The sequence below is a fragment of the Ostrea edulis genome, chromosome 7 (assembly GCF_947568905.1).
Source record: "Ostrea edulis chromosome 7, xbOstEdul1.1, whole genome shotgun sequence".
NCBI lineage: Eukaryota > Metazoa > Mollusca > Bivalvia > Ostreida > Ostreidae > Ostrea > Ostrea edulis.
Window position 1 is genome coordinate 66,313,535 of NC_079170.1, and position 25,771 is coordinate 66,339,305.

At 33.8% G+C, this 25,771-nt stretch overlaps 1 protein-coding gene across 1 annotated transcript; it reads right to left on the reverse strand.

The window, feature by feature from the left end:
* Positions 1-1,737: 1,737 nt before the first annotated feature.
* Positions 1,738-3,566, reverse strand: LOC130048743 (uncharacterized). Its single transcript, XM_056145784.1, has 2 exons — positions 3,558-3,566; positions 1,738-2,394 (listed from the first exon to the last, which is right to left on the reverse strand). The coding sequence occupies exons 1-2, from the start codon at positions 3,564-3,566 to the stop codon at positions 1,738-1,740; spliced, it is 666 nt and encodes a 221-aa protein (XP_056001759.1).
* Between the last annotated feature and the right edge of the window lie 22,205 nt (positions 3,567-25,771).

The following is a 25,771-nucleotide window of genomic DNA, read 5'->3' on the forward strand; positions in this document are numbered from 1 at the left end:
TTAACCTCGGGTTCATGGTTAGGATATTCCAACTTTATCTCGGGTTCGTGTGTCATAATTTGTAACATTATCAGGATTTTGGAAAGTACCATAAATGTTTTGTTGCTGTTTCTGTACGGGGGTTTCTAGTCAATTCCAAGTTTTTAACATTCGGAATGGCAACTCAAAAATGGAAGTTGAACTGCCCTAAAAGTATCTTAATCCCGTGAAATAAAAATGCATTTAAAAAGTACAGCAGGATGATATATATTATTTCATAATTTTCCAAGTTGCAACACCTGCTAAACTGTAACGTGATATAGTGATAGTAAAATCAAATTCTATTTGACAAGTACTGAATTTAGAGTAGGGTTTATATGAAAAATCCTTAAAATTAATCTCTAGATTCCGGGATCAGAATATTACTGTCGTCGAATTTAGCACAGGAAGTTTGTTAAAAATCTGTAAATCCGACTTAAAGTAGATTCAATGTATTTTTCCAGAACGTATTGCAAAATTTTGTTTTTAAGCGGTGTTAAAAAAATAAACTTCGAAAGCCACAAAGAGAAGAGGGGAAATAAACTGAAGACAGTGTCAATAAACTCATAACTTTAATATAGACGATTAATGCAGAGCGTGTAACAACATAACATAACTGTAAACAATACAACGGGGTGGTTTTACAGGCTTGGACGAGACTCGTGCTACTAACGTATAACGCATGTATTTCAAAGTTTTATTCATGAATTCCTTAGTCCGATACATGAAACAAAATCAAAACGACACTGCAAACAACAGATGTTTAAAAAAAGACAAAGTTGATTCCGTTTACATATCTTTAACAAACTGTTAAGGGTTTAAAATTTCCTTTAAATGAGGCACAGAAGGAAATCTATCGATTGATTGGAAATTATCGTGAGACGGACATATGGGGTATTCCATTTATTGCAGATCTACATAAAGTAACACAAATTTTTGTCTCAACTTTCCTAGAATTTGAAAATATTTTCTTTTTCTTTTCGTCATAACATTCCTAGAATTTGAAAGTAAATTTAGCAATCTTATGAAAGTCAGTGGTACATTTGAAAAAACCGGAAATGTTCTACTTATTCTTTTCTCAGTCGACGGCGTCTTTTTATGCGATGTTAGATGTATTGTAAAAATACTATATCATTGAAGTTATATAGTAGATTAGATGTCTTGTAATAATATTATATAAATAAAATCATATAGTAAATACGACGTCTTGTAATAATACTATATAAATAAAATTACATAGCAAATGAGATGTATTGTAATGATATTATATATTTGATATTATATTGTAAATTAGATGTCTTGTAATGATATTATATAGATAATATTATCAAAATAATAAGCATGATATAGACATTGGGTAAAATGCGATGTTATGTGTTTCATACCAATTCTTGGGCCGTTCTTTACACACCAATTTTGACTACGCATTATCTGATCAAGATATAGGGCTCACGGTTGGTGTAACCGGTCGACATGGGGATGTTTACTTCTCTTAGGCTCCTGATCACACCTCCGGTATTTCCAGGGGTCCGTGTTTGCCCAACTTTTAATTTTGTATGGTTTATGGGAGTTATGAGATTGATCACTGTTCGTTATCTTCACCTTCACAAGATATGATGTATAATCCTGCAGTGTCGATATTGTCTTATAACATTGCACTAAATAAAGATGTGTGGAAAGGAAGAAATGATGGAAAAGCTTCCATGTATGTCTGTCATGCTATTTCTGAACATAGTATCTAGGTTTCTGAACATAGTACGCAGGGTTCTGAACATAGTACACAGGGTTCTGAACATAGTACACAGGGTTCTGAACATAGTACGCAGGGTTCTGAACATAGTACACAGGGTTCTGAACATAGTACACAGGGTTCTGAACATAGTACACAGGGTTCTGAACATAATACACAGGGTTCTGAACATAGTACACAGGGTTCTGAACATAGTATCTAGGTTTCTGAACATAGTACGCAGGGTTCTGAACATAGTACGCAGGTTTCTGAACATAGTACGCAGGGTTCTGAACATAGTATCTAGGTTTCTGAACATAGTACGCAGGGTTCTGAACATAGTACGCAGGTTTCTGAACATAGTGCGCAGGTTTCTGAACATAGTACACAGGGTTCTGAACATAGTACACAGGGTTCTGAACATAATACACAGGGTTCTGAACATAGTACACAGGGTTCTGAACATAATACACAGGGTTCTGAACATAGTACACAGGGTTCTGAACATAGTACACAGGGTTCTGAACATAGTACACAGGGTTCTGAACATAGTACGCAGGGTTCTGAACATAGTGCGCAGGGTTCTGAACATAGTACACAGGGTTCTGAACATAGTACACAGGGTTCTGAACATAGTACGCAGGGTTCTGAACATAATACACAGGGTTTTGAACATAATGTGAGAGTTATATTTCTCAGATTATCACCAGTGTGAGATCGACTTTACCCATGTGAGACAGCCATGTGATATTTTTCTGTCTCAAACTGCTGCGATGTTATTTGATTATGACGTCATAATTTTTCTATGATTTACGTTACACGGTGAAGATTTATGTTACACAGAGAAGTAAAAATAATTTGCATTGTTATCTTTAAATTTTGATGTATATAGCTTCCTGGTGGACAACCTTGGGTTTTTTTTTTTACTTTATACTTACAGTATATACCATTTTCGGGTATGCTTTTTCTGCCTATCTAATTAGTTTTTGCATCGAAGTTCAAATGAGGATTTTAATGATTTAGAATTTTCTTTAAAAAATTAAATTTGTGCACTAAACTGTAGGTAAAATGTGAGAAAAATAATCCTTCATTATGTACTCGTGTGGGATAGGGAAATTCCACCTCTGGAACAAGATTCGCTGTCTAGGACTCGGCGAAGTCTCGTCCTAGACTGCGAATCTTGTCCTCTCGGTGGAATTTCCATATCTCACACTCGTAATAATGAAGGATTCTATTACTCTCAACTTATTCGACACACAGGAACTTGTTGTGCGTATGGTCAGATTTTAAATCGAGGTAGGCTATTGACAAACAAGTTGATGGTGCAGGAGTTTCAACAGTCTCGTTTAAAGTCAGCATTTTGCAAATTATGTGGTCGTTATAATGATCTAGTTCGCCAATACAACTGAACATTGGGGCAAATGCTGTCTGACGAGTTTGATACTGATTGTTAGAACGTTCATGGTACACGGATTTTGACTGTGAATAACTCCGTTTGCCTGATCAAGATACAGGGTTCACAGCGGATGTGACCGGTCGACAAATGATGCTTACTCCTGCTCGGCACCTGATCCCGACTTTGGTATATTCAGGGGTCCGTGTTTACCCAACTCTCTTATTTGTATTGCTTGTAGGAGTTATAAGATTGACCACTGTACGTAATCTTCACCTTTCATATAGAATATGTAATACGAGAGAATTGGGGAAATTCAGAATTAGAATTCACTGTAAAATCGATCTAGAAGTGTCTAGAAATTCAGAATAGGACGGGTTATAGAGGTGTCGAGATAGACGGTGTCTACTGTTTTACCGTCCGCATTACTCTACAATCATTGTACGAAATAAACAGGACATTCAATACTCTATAGTTACATTATAAACAGAGCATTGGAAATGGTTCATTTTACAAGAAAATATTTTCACCCTCCCTAAAATGTATTTGAATTTGCTTTTTATATTTTGCTTTTGACGGTTTGAGAAGTTTTGTAATATACTAGGGACATTATATACAACAGAAGCAGCCGCATGTAAAAACAGGTAATATTTATTAGAAATATAAACATTCAAAACAGGTAATAAACATTGAGTATGATTGCTGTGACATACAAATACCACAATTGATGGATATGAATGCGTAACCGTAACACAAAGGCATACAGACACACGCGCGCACATACGCACGCAAACACACACAGATACAGAGTGATATGAATCGGAGGACGCTTCTAAAAGAAGAAACATGATGAAAATTATAAGTAAAACGTGTAAAAAATATAAATAAAAAGCCAGTTGACTCACAACGCCTTTGATTGTCAATATGCCGTTCTTATTCTGTTTTGAGGAAGATACATACTAAGAAATCATATGCAAATTGAGAAAAAGATCACGCTCTCAAAAATTTACAAAAAAGGCTTCATAAAACAAATAAAAAATCATTAAAAATGTAAACAATACATACGTGTATATCATATGAAAGACTCTAGAAATTGTAAAGTCATTTCTAAATGCTACTTTTATCAAACCAAATTAAAATATGAAACAAAAGATGTGAAGAATTTTCTACCAGGCATGTTTGATGGCTTGGAAAATCACGTGACAAAATGCAATTTGCATACTGCAGTTGTCGGACAGTAACAAGAAATTTATAAATAGAAAATCTGTAGACGAGTCTCGGAGGATTCGTTCCTGATGACACGTTTGACGTATTTCAAATCCTTCACGTCCGAAGTGATGGTGGCCACCAAAACTTCCTTCTTATCGACAAGAATTCTTGGAATGTCAATCACAATTTGCCCCGCCCATTTATAAGACACCCGATACCTGGCGCAAGCAATGGGGTTAAACGTATCCCTGTGTCTGGAGACACAGGTGTAAAGACCAAGGGTATCCGATTTATTCAGCGTTATGTAGCTGACATCAATGCTTAGAGTCACGTGTACCTCGTATTCTCCTTCCCGGGGAAGAATAAAGTGACCATTGTCATATTCTAACCCATCTATGAAACCCACCTTCCCGTCGTCGTGACGCCATTTCAAAATTTCACTTTCGTCGTCGGAGCATTTTGGATCGAAAGTCATCGATATTTTTGGGTCTAAATCTTTGTTTGATCTCGCGAGATCCTTTTCTGATCTTGCGATGTGTCGTGATTCGTTTGACACCAGAGCTGTGGATTGCTGTGCTGAATTTTTTCTATTTGTATTCGGCGTGATGGATACATCAGTTCTGCTGTTAAATACAATGGTAGTTACATATGATACAGAAACACTCGACCCCACAACCAAAATGGCCAGGATACAGCCGAAAAGAAAAATCTTTCGGCGACAAGAAAACGGTCGTTTCTTCTTCTCCTCTTTTTTTGCAGGATTTCCTTCTACGTACACACTTTTTTCTCGGTATAGTTCTGCCGATTCATAGTTGTTCCTACTGTATCCCAACTCTGCGAGAGATGTACTGTCCAACACTCTGTTTCTAGGTACAAAAAAGCCTGGAGCCCTATAGCTCCCAAAACCGTCATCGTCCTTTTTAGTGGTCACAACAACTGACTGCGACCTTTTGATGTTTCTTAGAGAGAGAAAATCCGGGCGATTATTGTGCATGTTGATTGCTCTGGAAGTAATTTGAAACCACTTGAACCAGACCTGAAGATATATATATATAAACAAGAGTGTTACAAAGTTTTCATATCTAAATTTAGTTGTTGTGTTTTATAGAACTAAAAATATTTAACACATCAATGAATCGGAACTAACCAATGGAGAGGAAAGGGACTCTCCAGAGGCAACTCGAAAGGAGATATTCATGAGCCGAGCAGGGAAATGATATCAACTTAATCTAGAACATGTGCAATAAGACATTGGCAATACCTATTTTTCAAAAGAATTGTAATATATCTTTTCTGTACAATTTATAAATTGAGGACATTAAACGAAATTACTAATGCAAAACAAATTTGAATTTCAAACATTGTTTTAAATGGGCTAATTTGAACACATATTCGTTTTTTGATCTAGACTCTATAATCGTGACCATTTTTGTGTGTGGATGAAGTGGGTTATACATTTCTTAGTTTCGTTTGAAGATTACTTTTTATGGAAATCAGCAGTAAAGCAAATTAGTGAGTCTACATAAACACTGCGGAGCTGTAGATAGCAGCACATTTCCTGCTCCCATGATGTTCAGTACAGATTCTGAAAAGAGGTTTCCTGTCGAGCGTTAAAAAACTCAAGCCCTTCACTGCACCCCCTGATACGAAAGGCTTGTGAACCTTGCGTAAACTTAAATTGATGCCATCAATTCAAGAGCCAAGTCCCTCTTCATTATCTTTTTTTCTGGCAACCACGTGACCCCCCAAGCTGGCGGAAACTATAAAACCTTTCATAGGAAGTTGTCAAGTATTTCCTTAGGATTTCAACACGAATGTGAAGAGGTGAGATGTTATATCCTGTTGGAATATCACATTTACAGGCTATCGTGTCAATAGGATTAGTCTATTTTACATCGTCTTACGATGTATAGCACTTACATAATCTTACTCTGTAACCACAGCCTCTTCACTTAACCAGTCTTAAACAGGAAGGGGTGGGGATTCAGAAAAAAATATTAATAGTTTGAAATTGGAAGAAAAAACATACACACTTGACAAGACAAGACAGGGGAAACTGTGAAGAGAAATACGTGTTGATCAGTTTCCATGAGAATAAAATGTTTAAGTATGTAGAAGTGACGCTAAGTCAAAGTTAGATGAAATAGGGATACTTCTACTCTAGAGTGTGGCATTTGTATTGAAAGTTTACAGGCAGACAATAGAAGCCATTCATTCGTAAATTACTGTAACCGGTGACATAAAATCATGGAAAGTTCTAATAACGCACCACAAATGGAGAAAACATTTATATACCGAAAATTGTGAAGATGACGGACAGTGATCACTCTCATTAATCTTCATGATTCATAAAAAAAAATATAAAATGAAACAATATCATTGGTCCGTTGTTACGTTTAATTCAGAGTGGAGATACATGATTCACACGACAAGTTTCATTAATATCCTAAATACTTCCGGATGTTCATAATAATTTAACATACCACACTACTAACCAGAAGATTATAATTATAATTTAATAGAATTAAGGTATACTAAACTACTAGTTAAAGAATTACAATATACTACAGTACTAGTTATAGAATTACAACAAAACATAATACTAGTCATAGAATTACAACATACCACACTACTAGTTATATAATTACAATATACCACAGTACTAGTTATATAATCACAACAAAACACAATACTAGTAATAGAATTATAACATAACACACTGCTAGTCATAAAATTCGAACACACCACACTACTAGTTATAGAATTGTAACATAACATACTACAAGTCATAGAATTACAACAAAACACACTACTAGTTATAGAACTACAACATACCACATTATTAGTTATAGAATTACAATATAACACACTAATAGTGATATATTTATAAGATAACATACTACTGGCCATGGAATTATAACATAACACACTACTAGACATAGAATTACAACATAACACACTACTAGACATAGAATTGTAACATCACACACCCCTAGATATAGAATTACAACAAAACACAGTCCTAGTCATATAATTATAATATACCACGATACTAGTCATAGGATTATAACATACCACACTACTAGTTATAAAATCATAGCATAACACACTACTAGTCATAGAATTACAATATAACACACTACTAGTTATAGAATTAGAACATAACACAATCCTTGTCATAGAATTATAACATAACACACTACTAGTTATAGACTTACAACATAACACACTACTAGTTATAGAATTAAAACATACCAAACTACTAGTTATAGAATTAACATAGCACAATCCTTGCCATAGAATTATAACATAAAACACTACTACGTATATAATTACAACATAACAAACTACTAGTTATAAAAATTATAACATACCACACACCTAGTTATAGAATTACAACATAACACACTACTAGTAATATAATTACGACATAGAACACTACTAATTATAGATTTATAACATAACACAATACTAGTTATAGAATTACAAGGCAACACAATATTAGTTATAGAATTACAATATAATACACTACTAATTATAGATTTACAACATAACACACTACAAGTCGTAGAATTACAACATAACACAGTATTAGTCACAGTATTATACCATAACACAATAGTAGTTATATAATTACAATATACCACACTACTTGTTCTAGAATTATAACATAACACGCCACTAGACATATAATTACAAAATACCACAATACTAGTTATATAATTGCAACATAACACACTGCTAGTTATAAAATTACAACAAACCACACTACTTGTTATATAATTATAACATAACACAACACTAGTTATATCATCAAAACATAACACAATGCTAGTCATAGAATTAGAACATAACACACTACTAATCATATAATAACAACATACCACACTACCTGTTATAGAATTACAACATAACACACTACTAGTTATAGCATTAAAACATAACACACTACTAGACATAGAATTACAACATAACACACTACTAGACATAGAAGTACAACATAGCACACTACTAGTTATATAATTATAACATAAAAAACTACTAGTCATAGAATTATAACACACCACCCTACTAGTCATAGAATTACAACATAGCACACTAATAGTCCTAAAATTACAACATAGCACTGCTAATTATATAATTACAACAGAACACACTACTAGTCATAGAATTACAACATAATACACTACTAGTTATAGAATTACAACACAACACATTACTAGTTATACAATTTCAACACAATACACTACTAGTTATAGAATTACATCATTACACACTACTAGTTCTAGAATTATAACATAACACTAATTGCTATAGAATTACAACATAACACACTACTAGTTATAAAATTAAAACATACCACACTACTAGTTATAGAATTGCAAAATTACACACTACTAGTTTTAGAATTACAACATAACACACTACTAGTTATAGAATTACAAAATTACACACTACTAGTTTTAGAATTACAACATAACACAATAATAGTAATATAATTACAACATAGCACTACTAGTTATAGAATTAAAACATAACACACTACTAGTTATAGAATTACAAAAATACACACTACTAGTTTTAGAATTACAACATAACACAATAATAGTAATAGAATTACAACATAGCACTACTAGTCCTAGAATTACAACACAACACACTACTAGTTAAATAATTACAACATAACACACTACTAGTCCTAGAATTATAACATAACACACTACTAGTTATAAAATTATAATTTATTATCCTTTCATGTAAAATACTTGAACCTGACTGTTCGAGAAGCACTGGAAAAAAAACATATTGTTACCCTCTGAGAACAGAAAACATGCGCCCCAGGGTGATAGTATTTGGCAACGGGTAACAGTACTTGACAACGGGTGATATTATAAAAAATCAATACATGCGTCAAATTTATGCGCGTACGGTTCGCCGTAGATTGCTAGACGACGTCGTTTGAGCGTTTGTAATAAACGTCAGTACCCGCATTGAAATACGAAATATTGCACGACAGTGATTGATCAAATGTCAACAGACGTAAGTTTTTCTGCTTTCCAGTTTACATAACATTCAGTATAATAAAACAAATATTGCATGTAGTTGAAGGTTACATTGCAATTTTCACCCCTCAAGAAACCATTGTCAACCTCGGATGCGCCTCGGTTGACAATGGTTTTCTCAGGGTGAAAATTTTCAATGCTACCCTCAACTGCATACAATATTTATATAATAACACACTACTAGTCATATAATTTCAACAAAACACACTACAACTTATAGAATTACAACATACGATAGTAACAGTCATAGAATTAAAACATAACACTACTAGTTATAGAAGTACAACATATCCCACTACTAGTTATAAAATCATATCAAAACACACTACTAGTCATCGAATTACAAAACAACACACTACTAGTCATAGAATTAGAAGATACCGCACATTGTAACATATCACAGCATAAGACATATAATTACAACATAAACACATCTAGTAATAGAATTACAACATAACACACTACTTGTTATATAATTACAATATAAAACACTACTAGTTATATAATTGCAACATAAGACACTACTAGTCATAGAATTACAACTTAACACACTACTAGTTAAATAATTACAACAGAACGCATAACTAGTCATAGAATTATAACAAAACACACTACTAGTCATAGAACTACAAAATGACACATTACTAGTCAGAGAATTACAACATAACACACTACTACTTATATAATTATAACATAAAAAACTACTAGTCATAGAATTAAAATATAACACACTACTAGTCCTAGAATTACATCATAACACTGCTAACTATAGAATTACAACATAGCACACTACTAGTCATAGGATTACAATATAATACACCACAAGTCATAGAATTACAACATAACACAGTACTAGTCATAGAATCAAAACTTAACACCACTAGTTATAAAATTACAACTTAACACACCACATGTAAAAGAATTACAACATAACACACTGCTAGTCATAGAAATGCCACAGAACACATTACTAGTTAGAGAATTGCAACGCAACAGCCTTCTAAGTATAGAATTACAAAAGAACACACTTATAATCATAGAATTACAACACAACATACTGCTGGTCTTAGAATTACAACATTACACACTACTAGTCATAGAATTACAACATACCCCCTATTAGTTATAGAATTACAACATAACACTCTACTAGTTATAAAATTACAACGTACCCCAGTATTAGTAATCAAATTACAACATACCACACTACTATTCTTAGAATTGCAACACTACTAGTTATATAATGACAACATAGTACACTACTAGCTATAAACTTAAAATGTAACACAATGCTAGCAATAGAATTACAACATACAATACTATTTGTCATAGAATTATAACATTACGCACTAATAGTCATAGAATGACAAGATACAACACTACTAGTAAAATGATACAATATATCACACACATAACACACTACTCATATAATTACAACATAACACACTACTAGTCATATAATTACATCAGAACACACTACTAGTCATATAATTACAACATACAACACTAATAGTCTTAGAATTATAACATAACAAAGTACTAGTTATAGAATTACAACATAACACACTACTTGTTTTAAAATCAACATTTGCCACGCTACTAGTCATAGAATTACATCATAACAGACAGACAGTTATAGAATTACAATATTACACAATATTAGTCATAAATTATGATAGTACACCTATTAGTCATATAATTACAACATAACACACTATTAAATATAGAATTACAATGTAACACACAACTATTCATAGAATTACAATATAGAACACTACTAGTCATATAATTACAAAATAACACACTATTAGTTATATAATTACAACATAACACATAATTAGTCATATTATTATAACAAGCCACATTACTAGTCCTAGAATTACAACTAAACACACTACTGGTCATAGAATGAAAACATAACGCAATACTAGTTATAGAACTACAACATAACACACTACTAGTTATAGAATTAGAACATTACACAATCCTTGTCATAGAATTATAACATAACACACTACTAGTTATATAATTACAACATTACGCACTACTAATTATATAATTACAACATAGCACACTACTAGTTATGGAATTACAACATAACACACTACTAGTTATAGAAGTACAACATACCGTACAAATAGTCATAGAATTATAACATAGCATGCTACTAGTTTTAAAATTACAGCAAACCACACTACTAGTCATATAATTACAACATAATACATAACTAGTCATAGAATTACAATTTAACACACTACTAATCATAGAATTACAACATACTACACTACAAGTCATAGAATTACAACATTCCACACTACTAGTCATATAATTACAACATACTGCATTACTTGTCATATAATTACAACATGCTACACTACTTGCCATAGAATTATAACATAGCACACTAATAGTCATATAATTACAACATGCTACACTACTAGTCATGGAATTACAATTTAACACACTACTAATCATAAAATTACAACATGCTACACTACTTGTCATAGAATTATAACATAGCACACTAATAGTCATAGAATTACACGATAAAACACTACTAATCATAGAATGACAACATACCACACAGCTAGTCATGAAATTACTATATACCACAAACTAGTCATAGAATAACAATATACAACACTGATTTACAACACAATACACTACTAGTCATAAAATTACAACATACCACACTACTGGATATGTATTACTATAGAACTACAACACAACAAACTACTAGTTATGGACTTACAACATAACATACTACTACAATAGAATTACAACATAACACACTGCTAGTCATAGAATTACAACATACCACACTGCTATTTATAGAATTACAACATAACACACTACTTGTTTTAAAATCAACATTTGCCACGCTACTAGTCATAGAATTACATCATAACAGACAAACAGTTATAGAATTACAATATTACACAATATTAGTCATAAATTATGATAGTACACCTACTAGTCATATAATTACAACATAACACACTGTTAGTTATAGAATTACAATATAACACACAACTATTCATAGAATTACAATATAGAACACTACTAGTCATATAATTACAAAATTACACACTATTAGTTATATAATTACAACATAACACATAATTAGTCATATAATTATAACAAGCCACATTACTAGTCCTAGAATTACAACTAAACACACTGCTGGTCATAGAATGAAAACATAACGCAATACTAGTTATAGAACTACAATATAACACACTACTAGTTATAGAATTAGAACATAACACAATCCTTGTCATAGAATTATAACATAACACACTACTAGTTATAAAATTATAACATAACACACTACTAGTTATAGAATTACAACATAACACACTACTAGTTATAGACTTACAACATTACACACTACTAGTCATAGACTTACAACATTACACACTACTAGTTATATAATTACAACATACCACACTTTTATTCATATAATTACAACATAACACACTACTAGTCATATAATTACAACACACCACACTTCTCGTCATAGAATTACAACACAACACACTACTTGTCTTAGAATTACAACAAAACACACTACTAGTTATATAATTAAAACATAGCACACTGCAACTCATAGAATTATAACATAACACATTACTAGTTATAGTCTTACAACATAACACACTACAAGTCATAGAATTACAACATAACACACTACTAGTCATAGAATTACAACACAATACACTAATTGTCATAGAATTACAACACAACACACTACTTGTCATAGAATAACAACACAACACACTACTTGTCATAGAATAACAACATAGCACAATACTAGTTATATAATTTTAACATACCGCAGTAATATTGATAGAATTACAACATACCACACTACTTGTCATGTAATTATAACATACAAGACCACTAGTTATACAATTAAAATATACCTAAATACTAGTCATAGAATTACAACAAAACACACTACTAGTCATAGAATTACAATATACTACACTACTAGTCATAGAATGACAACACACCACACTTATAGACATATAATTATAACATAACACACTACTGGTCATGGAATTAAAACCTAAGACACTACTAGTTATATAATTACAACATACCACACTTCTAGTCATATAATTATAACATAACACAGTACTAGTCATATAATTTCAACATACTACACTTCTAGTCATAGTTTTACAACACAACATACTACTTGACATAGAATTACAACAAAACACACTAATAGTCATAGAATTACAACATAACACACTGCTAGTCATAGAATTATAACATAACACAGTACTTGTTAAATACTTACTACAAAACACACTACTAGATATAGAATTTAAACAAACCACACTACTAGCAATACAATTACAGCATAAAACACTACTAGTCATAGAATTAGAATACTACACACTACTTGACATAGATTTACAACATAACAAAATACTAGTGATAGAATTACAACATACAACACTACTAGTCATAGAATTACAACATAAAACTACTACTTATATAATTACAACATATCCCGCTACCAGTTATAGAATTATATCACATCACACATTACAATATACCACGCTATTAGTCATATAATTTCAACATACAACAATACTAGACATAGAATTATAACAAAACACACTACAACTCATAGAATTAAAATATACAACACTACTAGTTATAAAATTAGAATATAACACACTGCTAATCATAGAATTACAAAATAACACTCTACTAGTTACAGAATTACAACATACCACACTACTAGTCATAGAAATACAACATACCACACAAATAATTATAGAATTACAACTTAACACACTACTAGTCATAGAAATATAACATGGCACGCTACTAGTCATATAATTGAAACATAACACAATACTAGTCACATAATTACAACATACCCCACTGCTTGTCATAGAATTATCACACACTACTAGTTATATAATTACATCTTAACAAAGTACTAGCCATAAAATTAATATATACCACACTACTAGTCATAGAATTGATATATAAGACACTTCTAGTCATAGAATTACAACATAACACTAGTAGTAACATAATTACAACATAACACACAGCTAGACATAGAATTACAAAATACAACACTACTAGTTATAAAACTAAAACATAACACACTACTAATCATAGAATTACAACAATCAACACTACTAGTCATAGAATTTCAGCATAAAACACTACTAGTCATAGAATTACCACATACCACACTACTAGTCATATATTTACAACGTACTACACTATTAGTTATAGAATTACAACAAAACACACTACTAGTGCTGAAATTTCAATATTACAAGCCACTAGTTATATAATTACAACATATCGCATTAGTAGTCATAGAATTACAATATACAACACTGCCAGTCATAGAATTACAACATATCACACTATTAGTCATATAATTACAACATACAACACTACTCGTCATAGAATTACAACATAGCACACTACTAGTTATAGAATTACAACATAACACACTACTAGTGATATCATTACAACATACAACACTACTAGTTGTAGAATTACAACATAACACAGTACTAGTGATATCATTAGAACATACAACACTACTAGTTATAGAATTACAACAAAACACACTACTACTTATAGATTTAAAACATAACACACTATCAGTCATAGAATATCAACATACCACACTACTAGTTATAGACTTACAACATAACGCATTAATCGTCATATAATTACAACATTACAGTTCTAGTTATAGAATTACCACATACCTTACTAGTAGTTATAGAATTATATCACAACAACTACTAGTCAGAGAATTACAACATGACACACTACTAATCATAGAACTACAACATACCACTCTACTAGTCATAGCAGTGCAACATACAACACTACTAGTTATAGAATTAAAACATATCACACTACCAGTCATAGAATTATAACATAACACACTGTTAGTCATAGAATTACAATATACCACACAACTAGTCCTAGAATGACAATATAATGCCATTTATCATTATTTAGATAAATGCCTTTAATCTATGGGCAGGCGCGACAACTCCTGCAACCTTGTTCCTGAATTCCAAACGTTTTAGCGACCGAGCATAATTATTACGTGTCAAGCCTAGTGAACCGGATCATTCATCACATTATTCGGCCATCTTTAACCGTTGTCCATTACAAGTGCAATCGACTACCATCAGACAAAATGCCTCCAAAAAAGAGACGTGCGACTACGTCAACCAGAACGACAAAGCAGTCGAAAGTCAGAAAAATGCCTGATTCGTCGTCTCGGCCCAGTACAAGAGCTACGAGACCGGTAAAGAAAAAACAGCCCCCAGGCCCATTCCTGCAGCTTGTGCAACCATGCCACCGCAGCCCCTTGACGAGAGGGAAGGCTCTGTTGTTACCCTACAGCCGGGAGCGAGTGTGGTGGGTGCATCAGGTAACATTATTGATTTTGCTGGGCCCGACCCAGATACTGATGGCTTGTATCATTCCGATACTAATTTCGCTGTATCGGGTGAAAGTAGATCTTGTGAATTTAGTACGGGTCTTTCGTTTGGCAAACAGGTCCAGGTCAGTCGGCCTGTATCAGATGCAAGCATCTTTGATCCCATAGGTATGCATGTGCCGCAGGCCATTAAGTCAAAAATATGGGCAGGTCAATACATTGACTTGCCTCTATTATTGAAACAAGCACGTGACTTGCGCACCGAGCCCCATGTTACGGGTGAACTGGTAATAAGAAATGGGCAAATTACCATAGAGAAACAACAACTCAAGACAATTAATAGCATCCATACATGGACAACGGCGTTTATGATTTATATGTCCATATTTCTGGAAACGTCTCCACACAAAGGCCAGGAACTACTCAAATATATGCACAATATTCGCCTGGCAGCAAATAGATCGGGGCATTCCGGGTGGGCCAAGTATGACGAACAGTTCCGACTCAAAAAAGAGCGGCACCCCACCCTACCATGGGGAGTTGTAGACTCCGAATTATGGGTTATGCACATTTCCTCCCCACAGTCTGATCAGTCGAACCAAATATTTGACAGTGGGAATAAGGCCCCTTTTCGTAACAACTTCAGTCGTAAACCACAAGCCACCCAGGGTCTTAACTCCCAGGGAGGGGAATATGGTTTCAAAGCCACTGCAGCAGCCAACAATACAACTAAGGCCGCAGGCGTCTGTTTTGCGTTCAACAGGGGCTCCTGTTCCTTTAACCCCTGTAGGTTTCGACACCGGTGCTCAGCCTGTGGGGGACCCCACCCTCAAGCAAACTGTCCCCAGTAATAATCTCTATAGCTTGACATGCACACCTATTAAATACTCCGAATTATGTAACGCACTTTTGTCATATCCCCATTTATCGGATCAAATTCAACTTAGGCACGGCTTTAAGTATGGCTTCCCCTTGCATTATGCAGGTCCTAGACTACACCGAGAAGCCAAGAACTTAAAATCTGCACGCTTAGCACCCCAGTTAGTAGATCACAAGTTAAATAAAGAAGTTAAACTGGGCAGAATGGCTGGTCCCTATGACGCCATTCCTTTTCCTACACTCAGAGTTTCTCCGATCGGCCTCGTCCCCAAAAAAGATGGTGATCAACGCTTAATTCACCATCTGTCATACCCTGAGTTTGAGTCGGTCAATGATTATATCGATCCACACATTTGTACGGTCAAATATAGTAACGTAGATGAAGCTGTTCTTATGATTCAAAAACTAGGCCAAGGGGTATTGTTAGCAAAATCCGATCTCAAGAGTGCCGTCCGTTTACTACCCATATACCCAGGCGACTTCGATTTACTTGGCATTAAATCTAATGACAAATATTATTACGATAAGTGCTTACCCTTTGGTTCCAAGCTTTCGTGTGCACTTTTTAACAAATTTAGCTCTTTCTTGCATTGGCTTATAACTAAGGAATCCGGCAACCATCACATTATACACTATCTGGATGATTTTTTATTTGGAGGTAAAAAACAAGAGGGTACATGCAGATACACATTGGAAATAGTTCACCAACAGTGCGAACATTTAGGGGTTCCTATATCCCAGGATAAGACTGTGGAGCCAACTACTTGCTTAGTGTTCTTAGGCATTGAATTTGATACCATTTCCATGCATATGCGATTACCACAGGATAAACTCGTTGAGTTACGTCAAACAATTCAATTCTGCATTGATACTAAGAAAATCACACTCCGGGAACTCCAATCATTAATCGGGTCGCTAAACTTCGCCTGTCAAGTAGTGGCCTCAGGCCGAGCCTTCATCCGCAGACTAGTAGACGCCACTGTAGGTATTAGGAAACCTAGTTTTAAAATTAGAGTTTCTTCCGCTATGAAGTTGGATTTAGAAACTTGGTTGCTATTCCTTCAGAACTACAACGGTATTACATTATTTCCCCATAGGCTATGGTGCGCTAACGAAACCATTAATTTCTATACAGACAGTGTGGGTGGTAAGTTTGGCGGTTTTGGTATATTTTTCGAAGGTAAATGGGCCTTTGGCAGATGGCCAAAACAGTGGGATACGCTAGGTAGGTTTCAGGACTTAACTTTCTTGGAGATGTTTCCTGTCATTGCGGCCCTAACAGTTTGGGGGCCACTACTGGCCAACAAACGGATATTATTTCATATCGACAATCAAGCAGTAGTTCACATTATAAACAAACAAACGTCCAAATCCCAAGATGTCATGGTTCTGGTAAGGCGATTCGTTCTTAAAACTATGACTTTCAATATCAACTTTAGAGCTGAATACATACATACTAAATCAAATGCTATAGCGGATTCAATTTCTCGTTGCCAGTGGTCACGTTTTCGGACTTTAGCGCCGCAGGCAGATCCGATGCCTACCCCGCTTCCCCCAGAAATTTGGCAAGTTTAAGCCAGGAGGCCAACAGATTACTCCAGGCATCGGTAGCTCCCAAAACCAGGCAGACCTATAATACATCTTACGAAATCTTCAATCAGTTCAGGTATCACCTTCAACTACCAGTAATTTGGCCAGCCCCTTTAGAACATATTGTCCAATTCTTGGCATACTTGTCTCTCAAAGGCCGATCCCCATCTAGTTTAAGAACTTACATATCAGGCTTATCACACATTTTTAAAATTCAGGGCATGGCGGACAATACTAAATCTTTTATGGTCGCTAAGATTTTGGAAGGAGCAAACCGACTGGCAGGGAAGCGGGATATTCGAGCTCCAATCACGTACAAAATTCTCCTTAAGATCATCACGGCACTAGTCAACGTCTGTTCATCTAGTTATGAAACGCTCCTATTTCAGGCGGCCTTTAGATTAGCATTTTTTGGATTCATGCGAGTAGGTGAATTAACCATGCAATCGCTTAAGACTACTAGCCCAAGTCCTTTGCAGCGTAGGGATATCGAATTAGTCACACTAAATGGCCAGCCCAAAGTTAAGCTCACAATCCGGCAATCCAAAACCGACCAGCTGGGCAAATCATGTATTTTATTTCTCTCAAAGACAGGTGATGTGGCTTGCCCGGTGGCGGCTATTAGCAAATACTTAGCAATAAGGAACCCGGCATTACCACTAAATAGTCCATTCCTAATACATTTTGACGGTAATCCCCTCACGCGTTATCAGTTCGCTGCATTGGTGGCTAAAGCGCTGAGTTTTTGTGAAATTAGCACTGCATGTTTCAAATCACATTCTTTTCGGATTGGGGCTGCCACTGAGGCTGCCATGAGGGGCATTTCAGATCAGACAATCAAACATTGGGGTAGGTGGAAATCCAGTGCTTATGCCACTTACATTAGATTTCCCGAACATTAACTGCTGATTTTTCACTGGTTCACTCACAGTACTAACGTACCTCAAGTTTTCTAGGTGTAAAGAAAACCATATGGGTGTTTGGCTCTTCCATTGTGTACTGGGCTGCACGCAGTGCCTTTAAACGTCCTGGAGGAAAACAATTGAACCTGCAACTCAACAACCTGTCCATAGAATGGTTCGGCACCAGGGGAATGAAATGGCAAGACTTCGACCCCTTGTTCGAAAGTAAACTAAAAACCAACCCCCCTCCTGATTACTTAGTTGTTCACCTCGGTTCCAATGACCTTGGGTTGGCCACTTCATTGGAGCTATTCCACTCCATCAAATGCTCATTCTTGCGATGCAAACTTTTAGCCCCCAACTTGTCTATTATATGGTCAGATATGTTACCACGTCTTTATTGGCACAATGCCAGTGACGCATCTAAAGTGGAGGCAGCTCGGAAGAATATCAATCGTAAGGTTAAACAGTTTATCAAACAAGAGGGAGGGTTTGTGATTCGTTACCCTTCCATTACATTTGCCGACAAGCACTGTTCAGGTTCGACGGAACTCATCTTAATGATTTGGGTAACTCTGCATTCCTCAATACCTTACAAGGGGGACTGGAAACCTTCCTGTTGTCCAAACACCACATTAAAGTTTACCCTGATGATCTCGAAATCTCAAAGTAAGTTAAACACCCCCCATCCTCTTGTGAGCCCGTCACTCTCTTAGGCAGCTTAATTCTTATACTTCTTCTAGATATCCTAATTTCGCATAACGTTCTGTGGCAGGTGTGCTCGTATAGACAAGCACATTTGGCGGAATTCGGGGATTACCACAAATGAAAATTTCTCTCATGTCTGGCTCAAAACTCTGGAGAATCTATTCTCAGTACTGAGGAGGATTTGGGGCCACCTCAGTGGTACCTGTGGGGCCGGCTTTACCCTTGCTATACCAAGGGCAAGTCTTTGGGGTTTACCCCTGGGGGTGTTAACAATGACCAAGGTGTGTACCAGGAGAGACAGGATAGAGTTAGGGCCTGAGTCAGAACTGAAATTATCATCGTACGTGGCATTCACTCTTGTAAGGTGGTACCAAGAGGTCTGTTCCCACCACCGTTACCTGTGGGGGCGCTTTGCGCCAGTGTTAAAGGGAGGTAATCCCTGGGTGCTTAGTGATTCCCCGGGTTGACCACAGGGTTAGTATTTTCATGTTAAATGGATTGTGCCAACACCTGCCACTAAATTGTATATTGCCTTATAAATCTGTTAAAATGTTGACTGCATTATGTATAATAAATCTGGGTTTAATCCAATATTGTTCATCTTGTCTGCATCTTGGATTAACGCACTATTAGTTATAGAATTACAATACAACACACTGCTAGTCTAAGAATTAGAACATACCACACTACTTGACTTAGACTTATAACATAACACAGCACTAGACATATAATTAGAACATACCAAACTACTAGTCATAAAATAATAAATTAACACACTACTAATTGTATAATTACAACATAACACACTACTAGTCATATAATTACAACATAACACACCACTAGTCATAGAATTACAACACACCACACTACTAGTTATATAATTACAACATAACACACTACTAGTCATAGGATTACAATATTACACGCTTCTATTCATAACATTACAACATAGCACACTACTAATCATAAAATTACAACATAACACACTACAAGTCATAGAATTATAACATAACACACTAGTGGTTATAGAATTACAAGATAACACACTATTAGTTATAGATTTACAACACAACGCACTACTAGTCATAGAATTACAACATTACACACTACTAGTCATGGAATTACAACATTACACACTACTAGTCATATAATTACAACGTACAACACTACTAGTCATATAATTACAACATTACACACTACTAGTCATAGAATTACAACATTCCACACTATTAGTCATAGAATTACAATATTAAACGCTACTAGTCATAGAATTACAACATACAAAACTTCTCGTCATAGAATTATAACATATCACAGAACTAGTCACAGAACTACAAGACACACCACTACTAGTCATAGAATTACAATTTACCATACACCTAGTCATAGAATTATAATATTACACACTGCCAGTTACAGAATTACAACACAACACACTACTAGTCATAGAATTAGAACATACCACACTAATGGACATAGATTTATAACATAGCACAGTACTATACATAAAATTAAAACATGCCACTCTACTAGTCATATAATTATAACATAACACACTGCTAGTTATAAAATTACAAGATAACACACTACTAGTCATATGATTACAACATAAAACACTACTAGTCATAGAATTACAACATAAAACACTACTAGTCATAGAATTACATTATACCACACTACTAAACACACTAATAGACATAAAATTATACCATAACAAACTGTACTTATAAAATTACAACATAACACACTACTAGTCAGAGAACTACAACTTAACACACTACTAGTCATAGAATTACAACATCACGCACTACTAGTCATAGAATTACAACATCACGCACTACTAGTCATAGAATTACAACATCACGCACTACTAGTCATAGAATTACAACATCACGCACTACTAGTCATAGAATTACAACATCACGCACTACTAGTCATAGAATTACAACATAACACACTACTAGTCATATAATTACAACATACAACACTACTTGTCATAAAATTATCACATAACACACTACTAGTCATAGAACTACAAGATACATCACAACTAGTCATAGAATGACTCTATAACACACTTCTAGTTATAGAATTACAACACAACAGACTACTGGACATAGATATATAGCATGGCACAGTACTAGACATATTATTACAACATACAAAACTTCTCGTCATAGAATTACAACATATCACAGAACTAGTCACAGAACTACAAGACACACCACTACTAGTCATAGAATTACAATTTACCACACACCTAGTCATAGAATTATAATATTACACACTGCCAGTTACAGAATTACAACACAACACACTACTAGTCATAGAATTAGAACATACCACACTAATGGACATAGATTTATAACATAGCACATTACTATACATAAAATTAAAACATGCCACTCTACTAGTCATATAATTATAACATAACACACTGCTAGTTATAAAATTACAAGATAACACACTACTAGTCATATGATTACAACATAAAACACTACTAGTCATAGAATTACAACATAAAACACTACTAGTCATAGAATTACATTATACCACACTACTAAACACACTAATAGACATAAAATTATACCATAACAAACTGTACTTATAAAATTACAACATAACACACTACTAGTCAGAGAACTACAACTTAACACACTACTAGTCATAGAATTACAACATCACGCACTACTAGTCATAGAATTACAACATCACGCACTACTAGTCATAGAATTACAACATCACGCACTACTAGTCATAGAATTACAACATCACGCACTACTAGTCATAGAATTACAACATCACGCACTACTAGTCATAGAATTACAACATAACACACTACTAGTCATATAATTACAACATGCAACACTACTTGTCATAAAATTATCACATAACACACTACTAGTCATAGAACTACAAGATACATCACAACTAGTCATAGAATGACTCTATAACACACTTCTAGTTATAGAATTACAACACAACAGACTACTGGACATAGATATATAGCATGGCACAGTACTAGACATATTATTACAACACACCACACTTCTCGTCATAGAATTACAACACAACACACTACTAGTCATATAATAACAACATAACACATTACTATTCGTAGAATCACAACATAACAAATTACTAGTCATGTAATAACTACATAGCAAATTACTAGTCATAGAATGACTACAAAACACACTACTAGCTATAGAATTATAACATAACACACTATTAGTTATAGAATTACAACATAACACACTATTAGTTATAGAATTACAACATAACACAATACTAGTTATAGAATTACAACATAACACATTAATAGTCATAGAATTACAACACAAAACTACTAGTTATATAATTACAACATATCCCACTACTAGTTATAGAATCATATCACATCACACTACTAGTCATAGAATTACAACATAACAAACTACTATTCATAGAATTACAATATACCACGCTACTAGTCAAAGAACTAAAACACAACATACTACTACTCATAGAATTAGAACATACAGCACTACTGGACATATAATTATAAGAGCACAATACTAGACATATAATTACAACATACCACAATACTAGACATAGAATTATAACAAAGGACACTACAACTCATAGAATTAAAATATACAACACTACTAGTTATAAAATTAGAATATAACACATTGCTAATCATAGAATTACAAAATAACACTCTACTAGTTACAGAATTACAACATACCACACTACTAGTCATAGAAATAGAACATACCACACAAATAATTATAGAATTACAACTTAACACACTACTAGTCATGGAATTATAACATGACACGCTACAACTCGTAGAATTAAAATATACAACACTACTAGTTATAAAATTAGAATATAACACACTGCTAATCACAGAATTACAAAATAACACTCTACTAGTTACAGAATTACAACATACCACACTACTAATCATAGAATTACAACATACCACACTACTAGTTATATAATTACAACTTAACAAAGTACTAGCCATAAAATTAATATATACCACACCACTAGTTATAGAATTACTATATAACACACTTCTAGTCATAGAATTAGAACATCACACTAGTAGTAACATAATTACCAGATAACACACAGCTAGACATAAAATTACAAAATAGAACACTACTAATTATAGAATTAAAAAATAACACACTACTAGTCATATAATTACAACAATCAACACTACTAGTCATAGAATTACAGCATAAAACACTACTTGTCATAGAATTACCGCATACCACACTAGTAGTCATAGAATTACAACATACTACACTATTGGTTTTAGAATTAAAACATATCACACTACTAGTCATAAATTTACAACACAACACACCACTAATCACAGAATTACAATATTACAAGCTACTAATTATATAATCACAACATATCAAACTAGTAGTCATAGAATTACAATATACAACACTACTAGTCATAGAATTACAACATATCACACTATTAGTCATAAAATTACAACATAACATACTACTAGTCATAGAATTACAACATACAACACTACTCGTTGTAAAATTACAATATAACACACTACTAGTAATAGAATTACAATGTACAACACCACTAGTCGTAGAATTAAAACATACCACACTACTAGTTATATTATTATTACAAAACACACTACTAGTCTTAGAATTAAAAGATAACACACTACTAGTTATAGAATTATAACATAACACACTACTAGTTATATAATTACAACATACGACACTTCTAGTCTTATAATTACAACATAACACACTACTAGTTATAGAATTATAACATTACACACTACTAGTCATACATTTACAACATAACGCAATACTAGTTATAGAATTATAACATACTACACTACCAGTCATAGAATTACCAAAAAAAAAAAAACCCACACACTACTAGTCATAGAATTACAACATACCCAACTACTAGTCATAGAACTACACCATACAACACTAGTTCTCATAGATTTATAACACAACACACTACTAGTCATAGAACTACAACATAACGCACTACTAGTCATAGAATTACAACATTACACACTACTAGTCATAAAATTACAACATCACACACTACTAGTCATAGAATTATAACATAACACACTACTAGTCATAGAATTACAACATTACACACTACTAGTCATAGAATTACAACATCACGCACTACTAGTCATAGAATTACAACATTACACACTACTAGTCATAGAATTACAACAGACTACACTTCTAGTCATAGAATTACAACACAACACACTACTTGACATAGAATTAGAACATAACACACTACTAATCATAGAATTACAACATAACACACTACTAGTCATAGAATTACAACATAGCACACTAAAGTCATAGAATCAAACATAACACACTACTAGTTATAGAAAAACAACATAGAACACTACTAGTCATAAAATTACAACATAATACACTACTAGTTATAGAATTAAAACATATCACACTACTAGTCATAGAATTACAACACAACACATAAATAATCATAGAATTAAAACACAACACACTGCTAGTTATAGAATTACAACATAGCACAGTACTAGTCATACAATTACAAAATAGCACACTATTAGTCACAGAATTACAACATAACACACTACTAGTTATAGAATTACAACATACCACACTACTAGCCATAAAATTACAACATACGACACAAATAGTCATAGAATTATAACATAGCATGCTACTAGGTATAGAATGATAACATAACACACTACTATTTATAGAATTACAGCATACCACACTACTTGTCTTAGAATTATAACATAACACACTAGAGGCCATATAATTA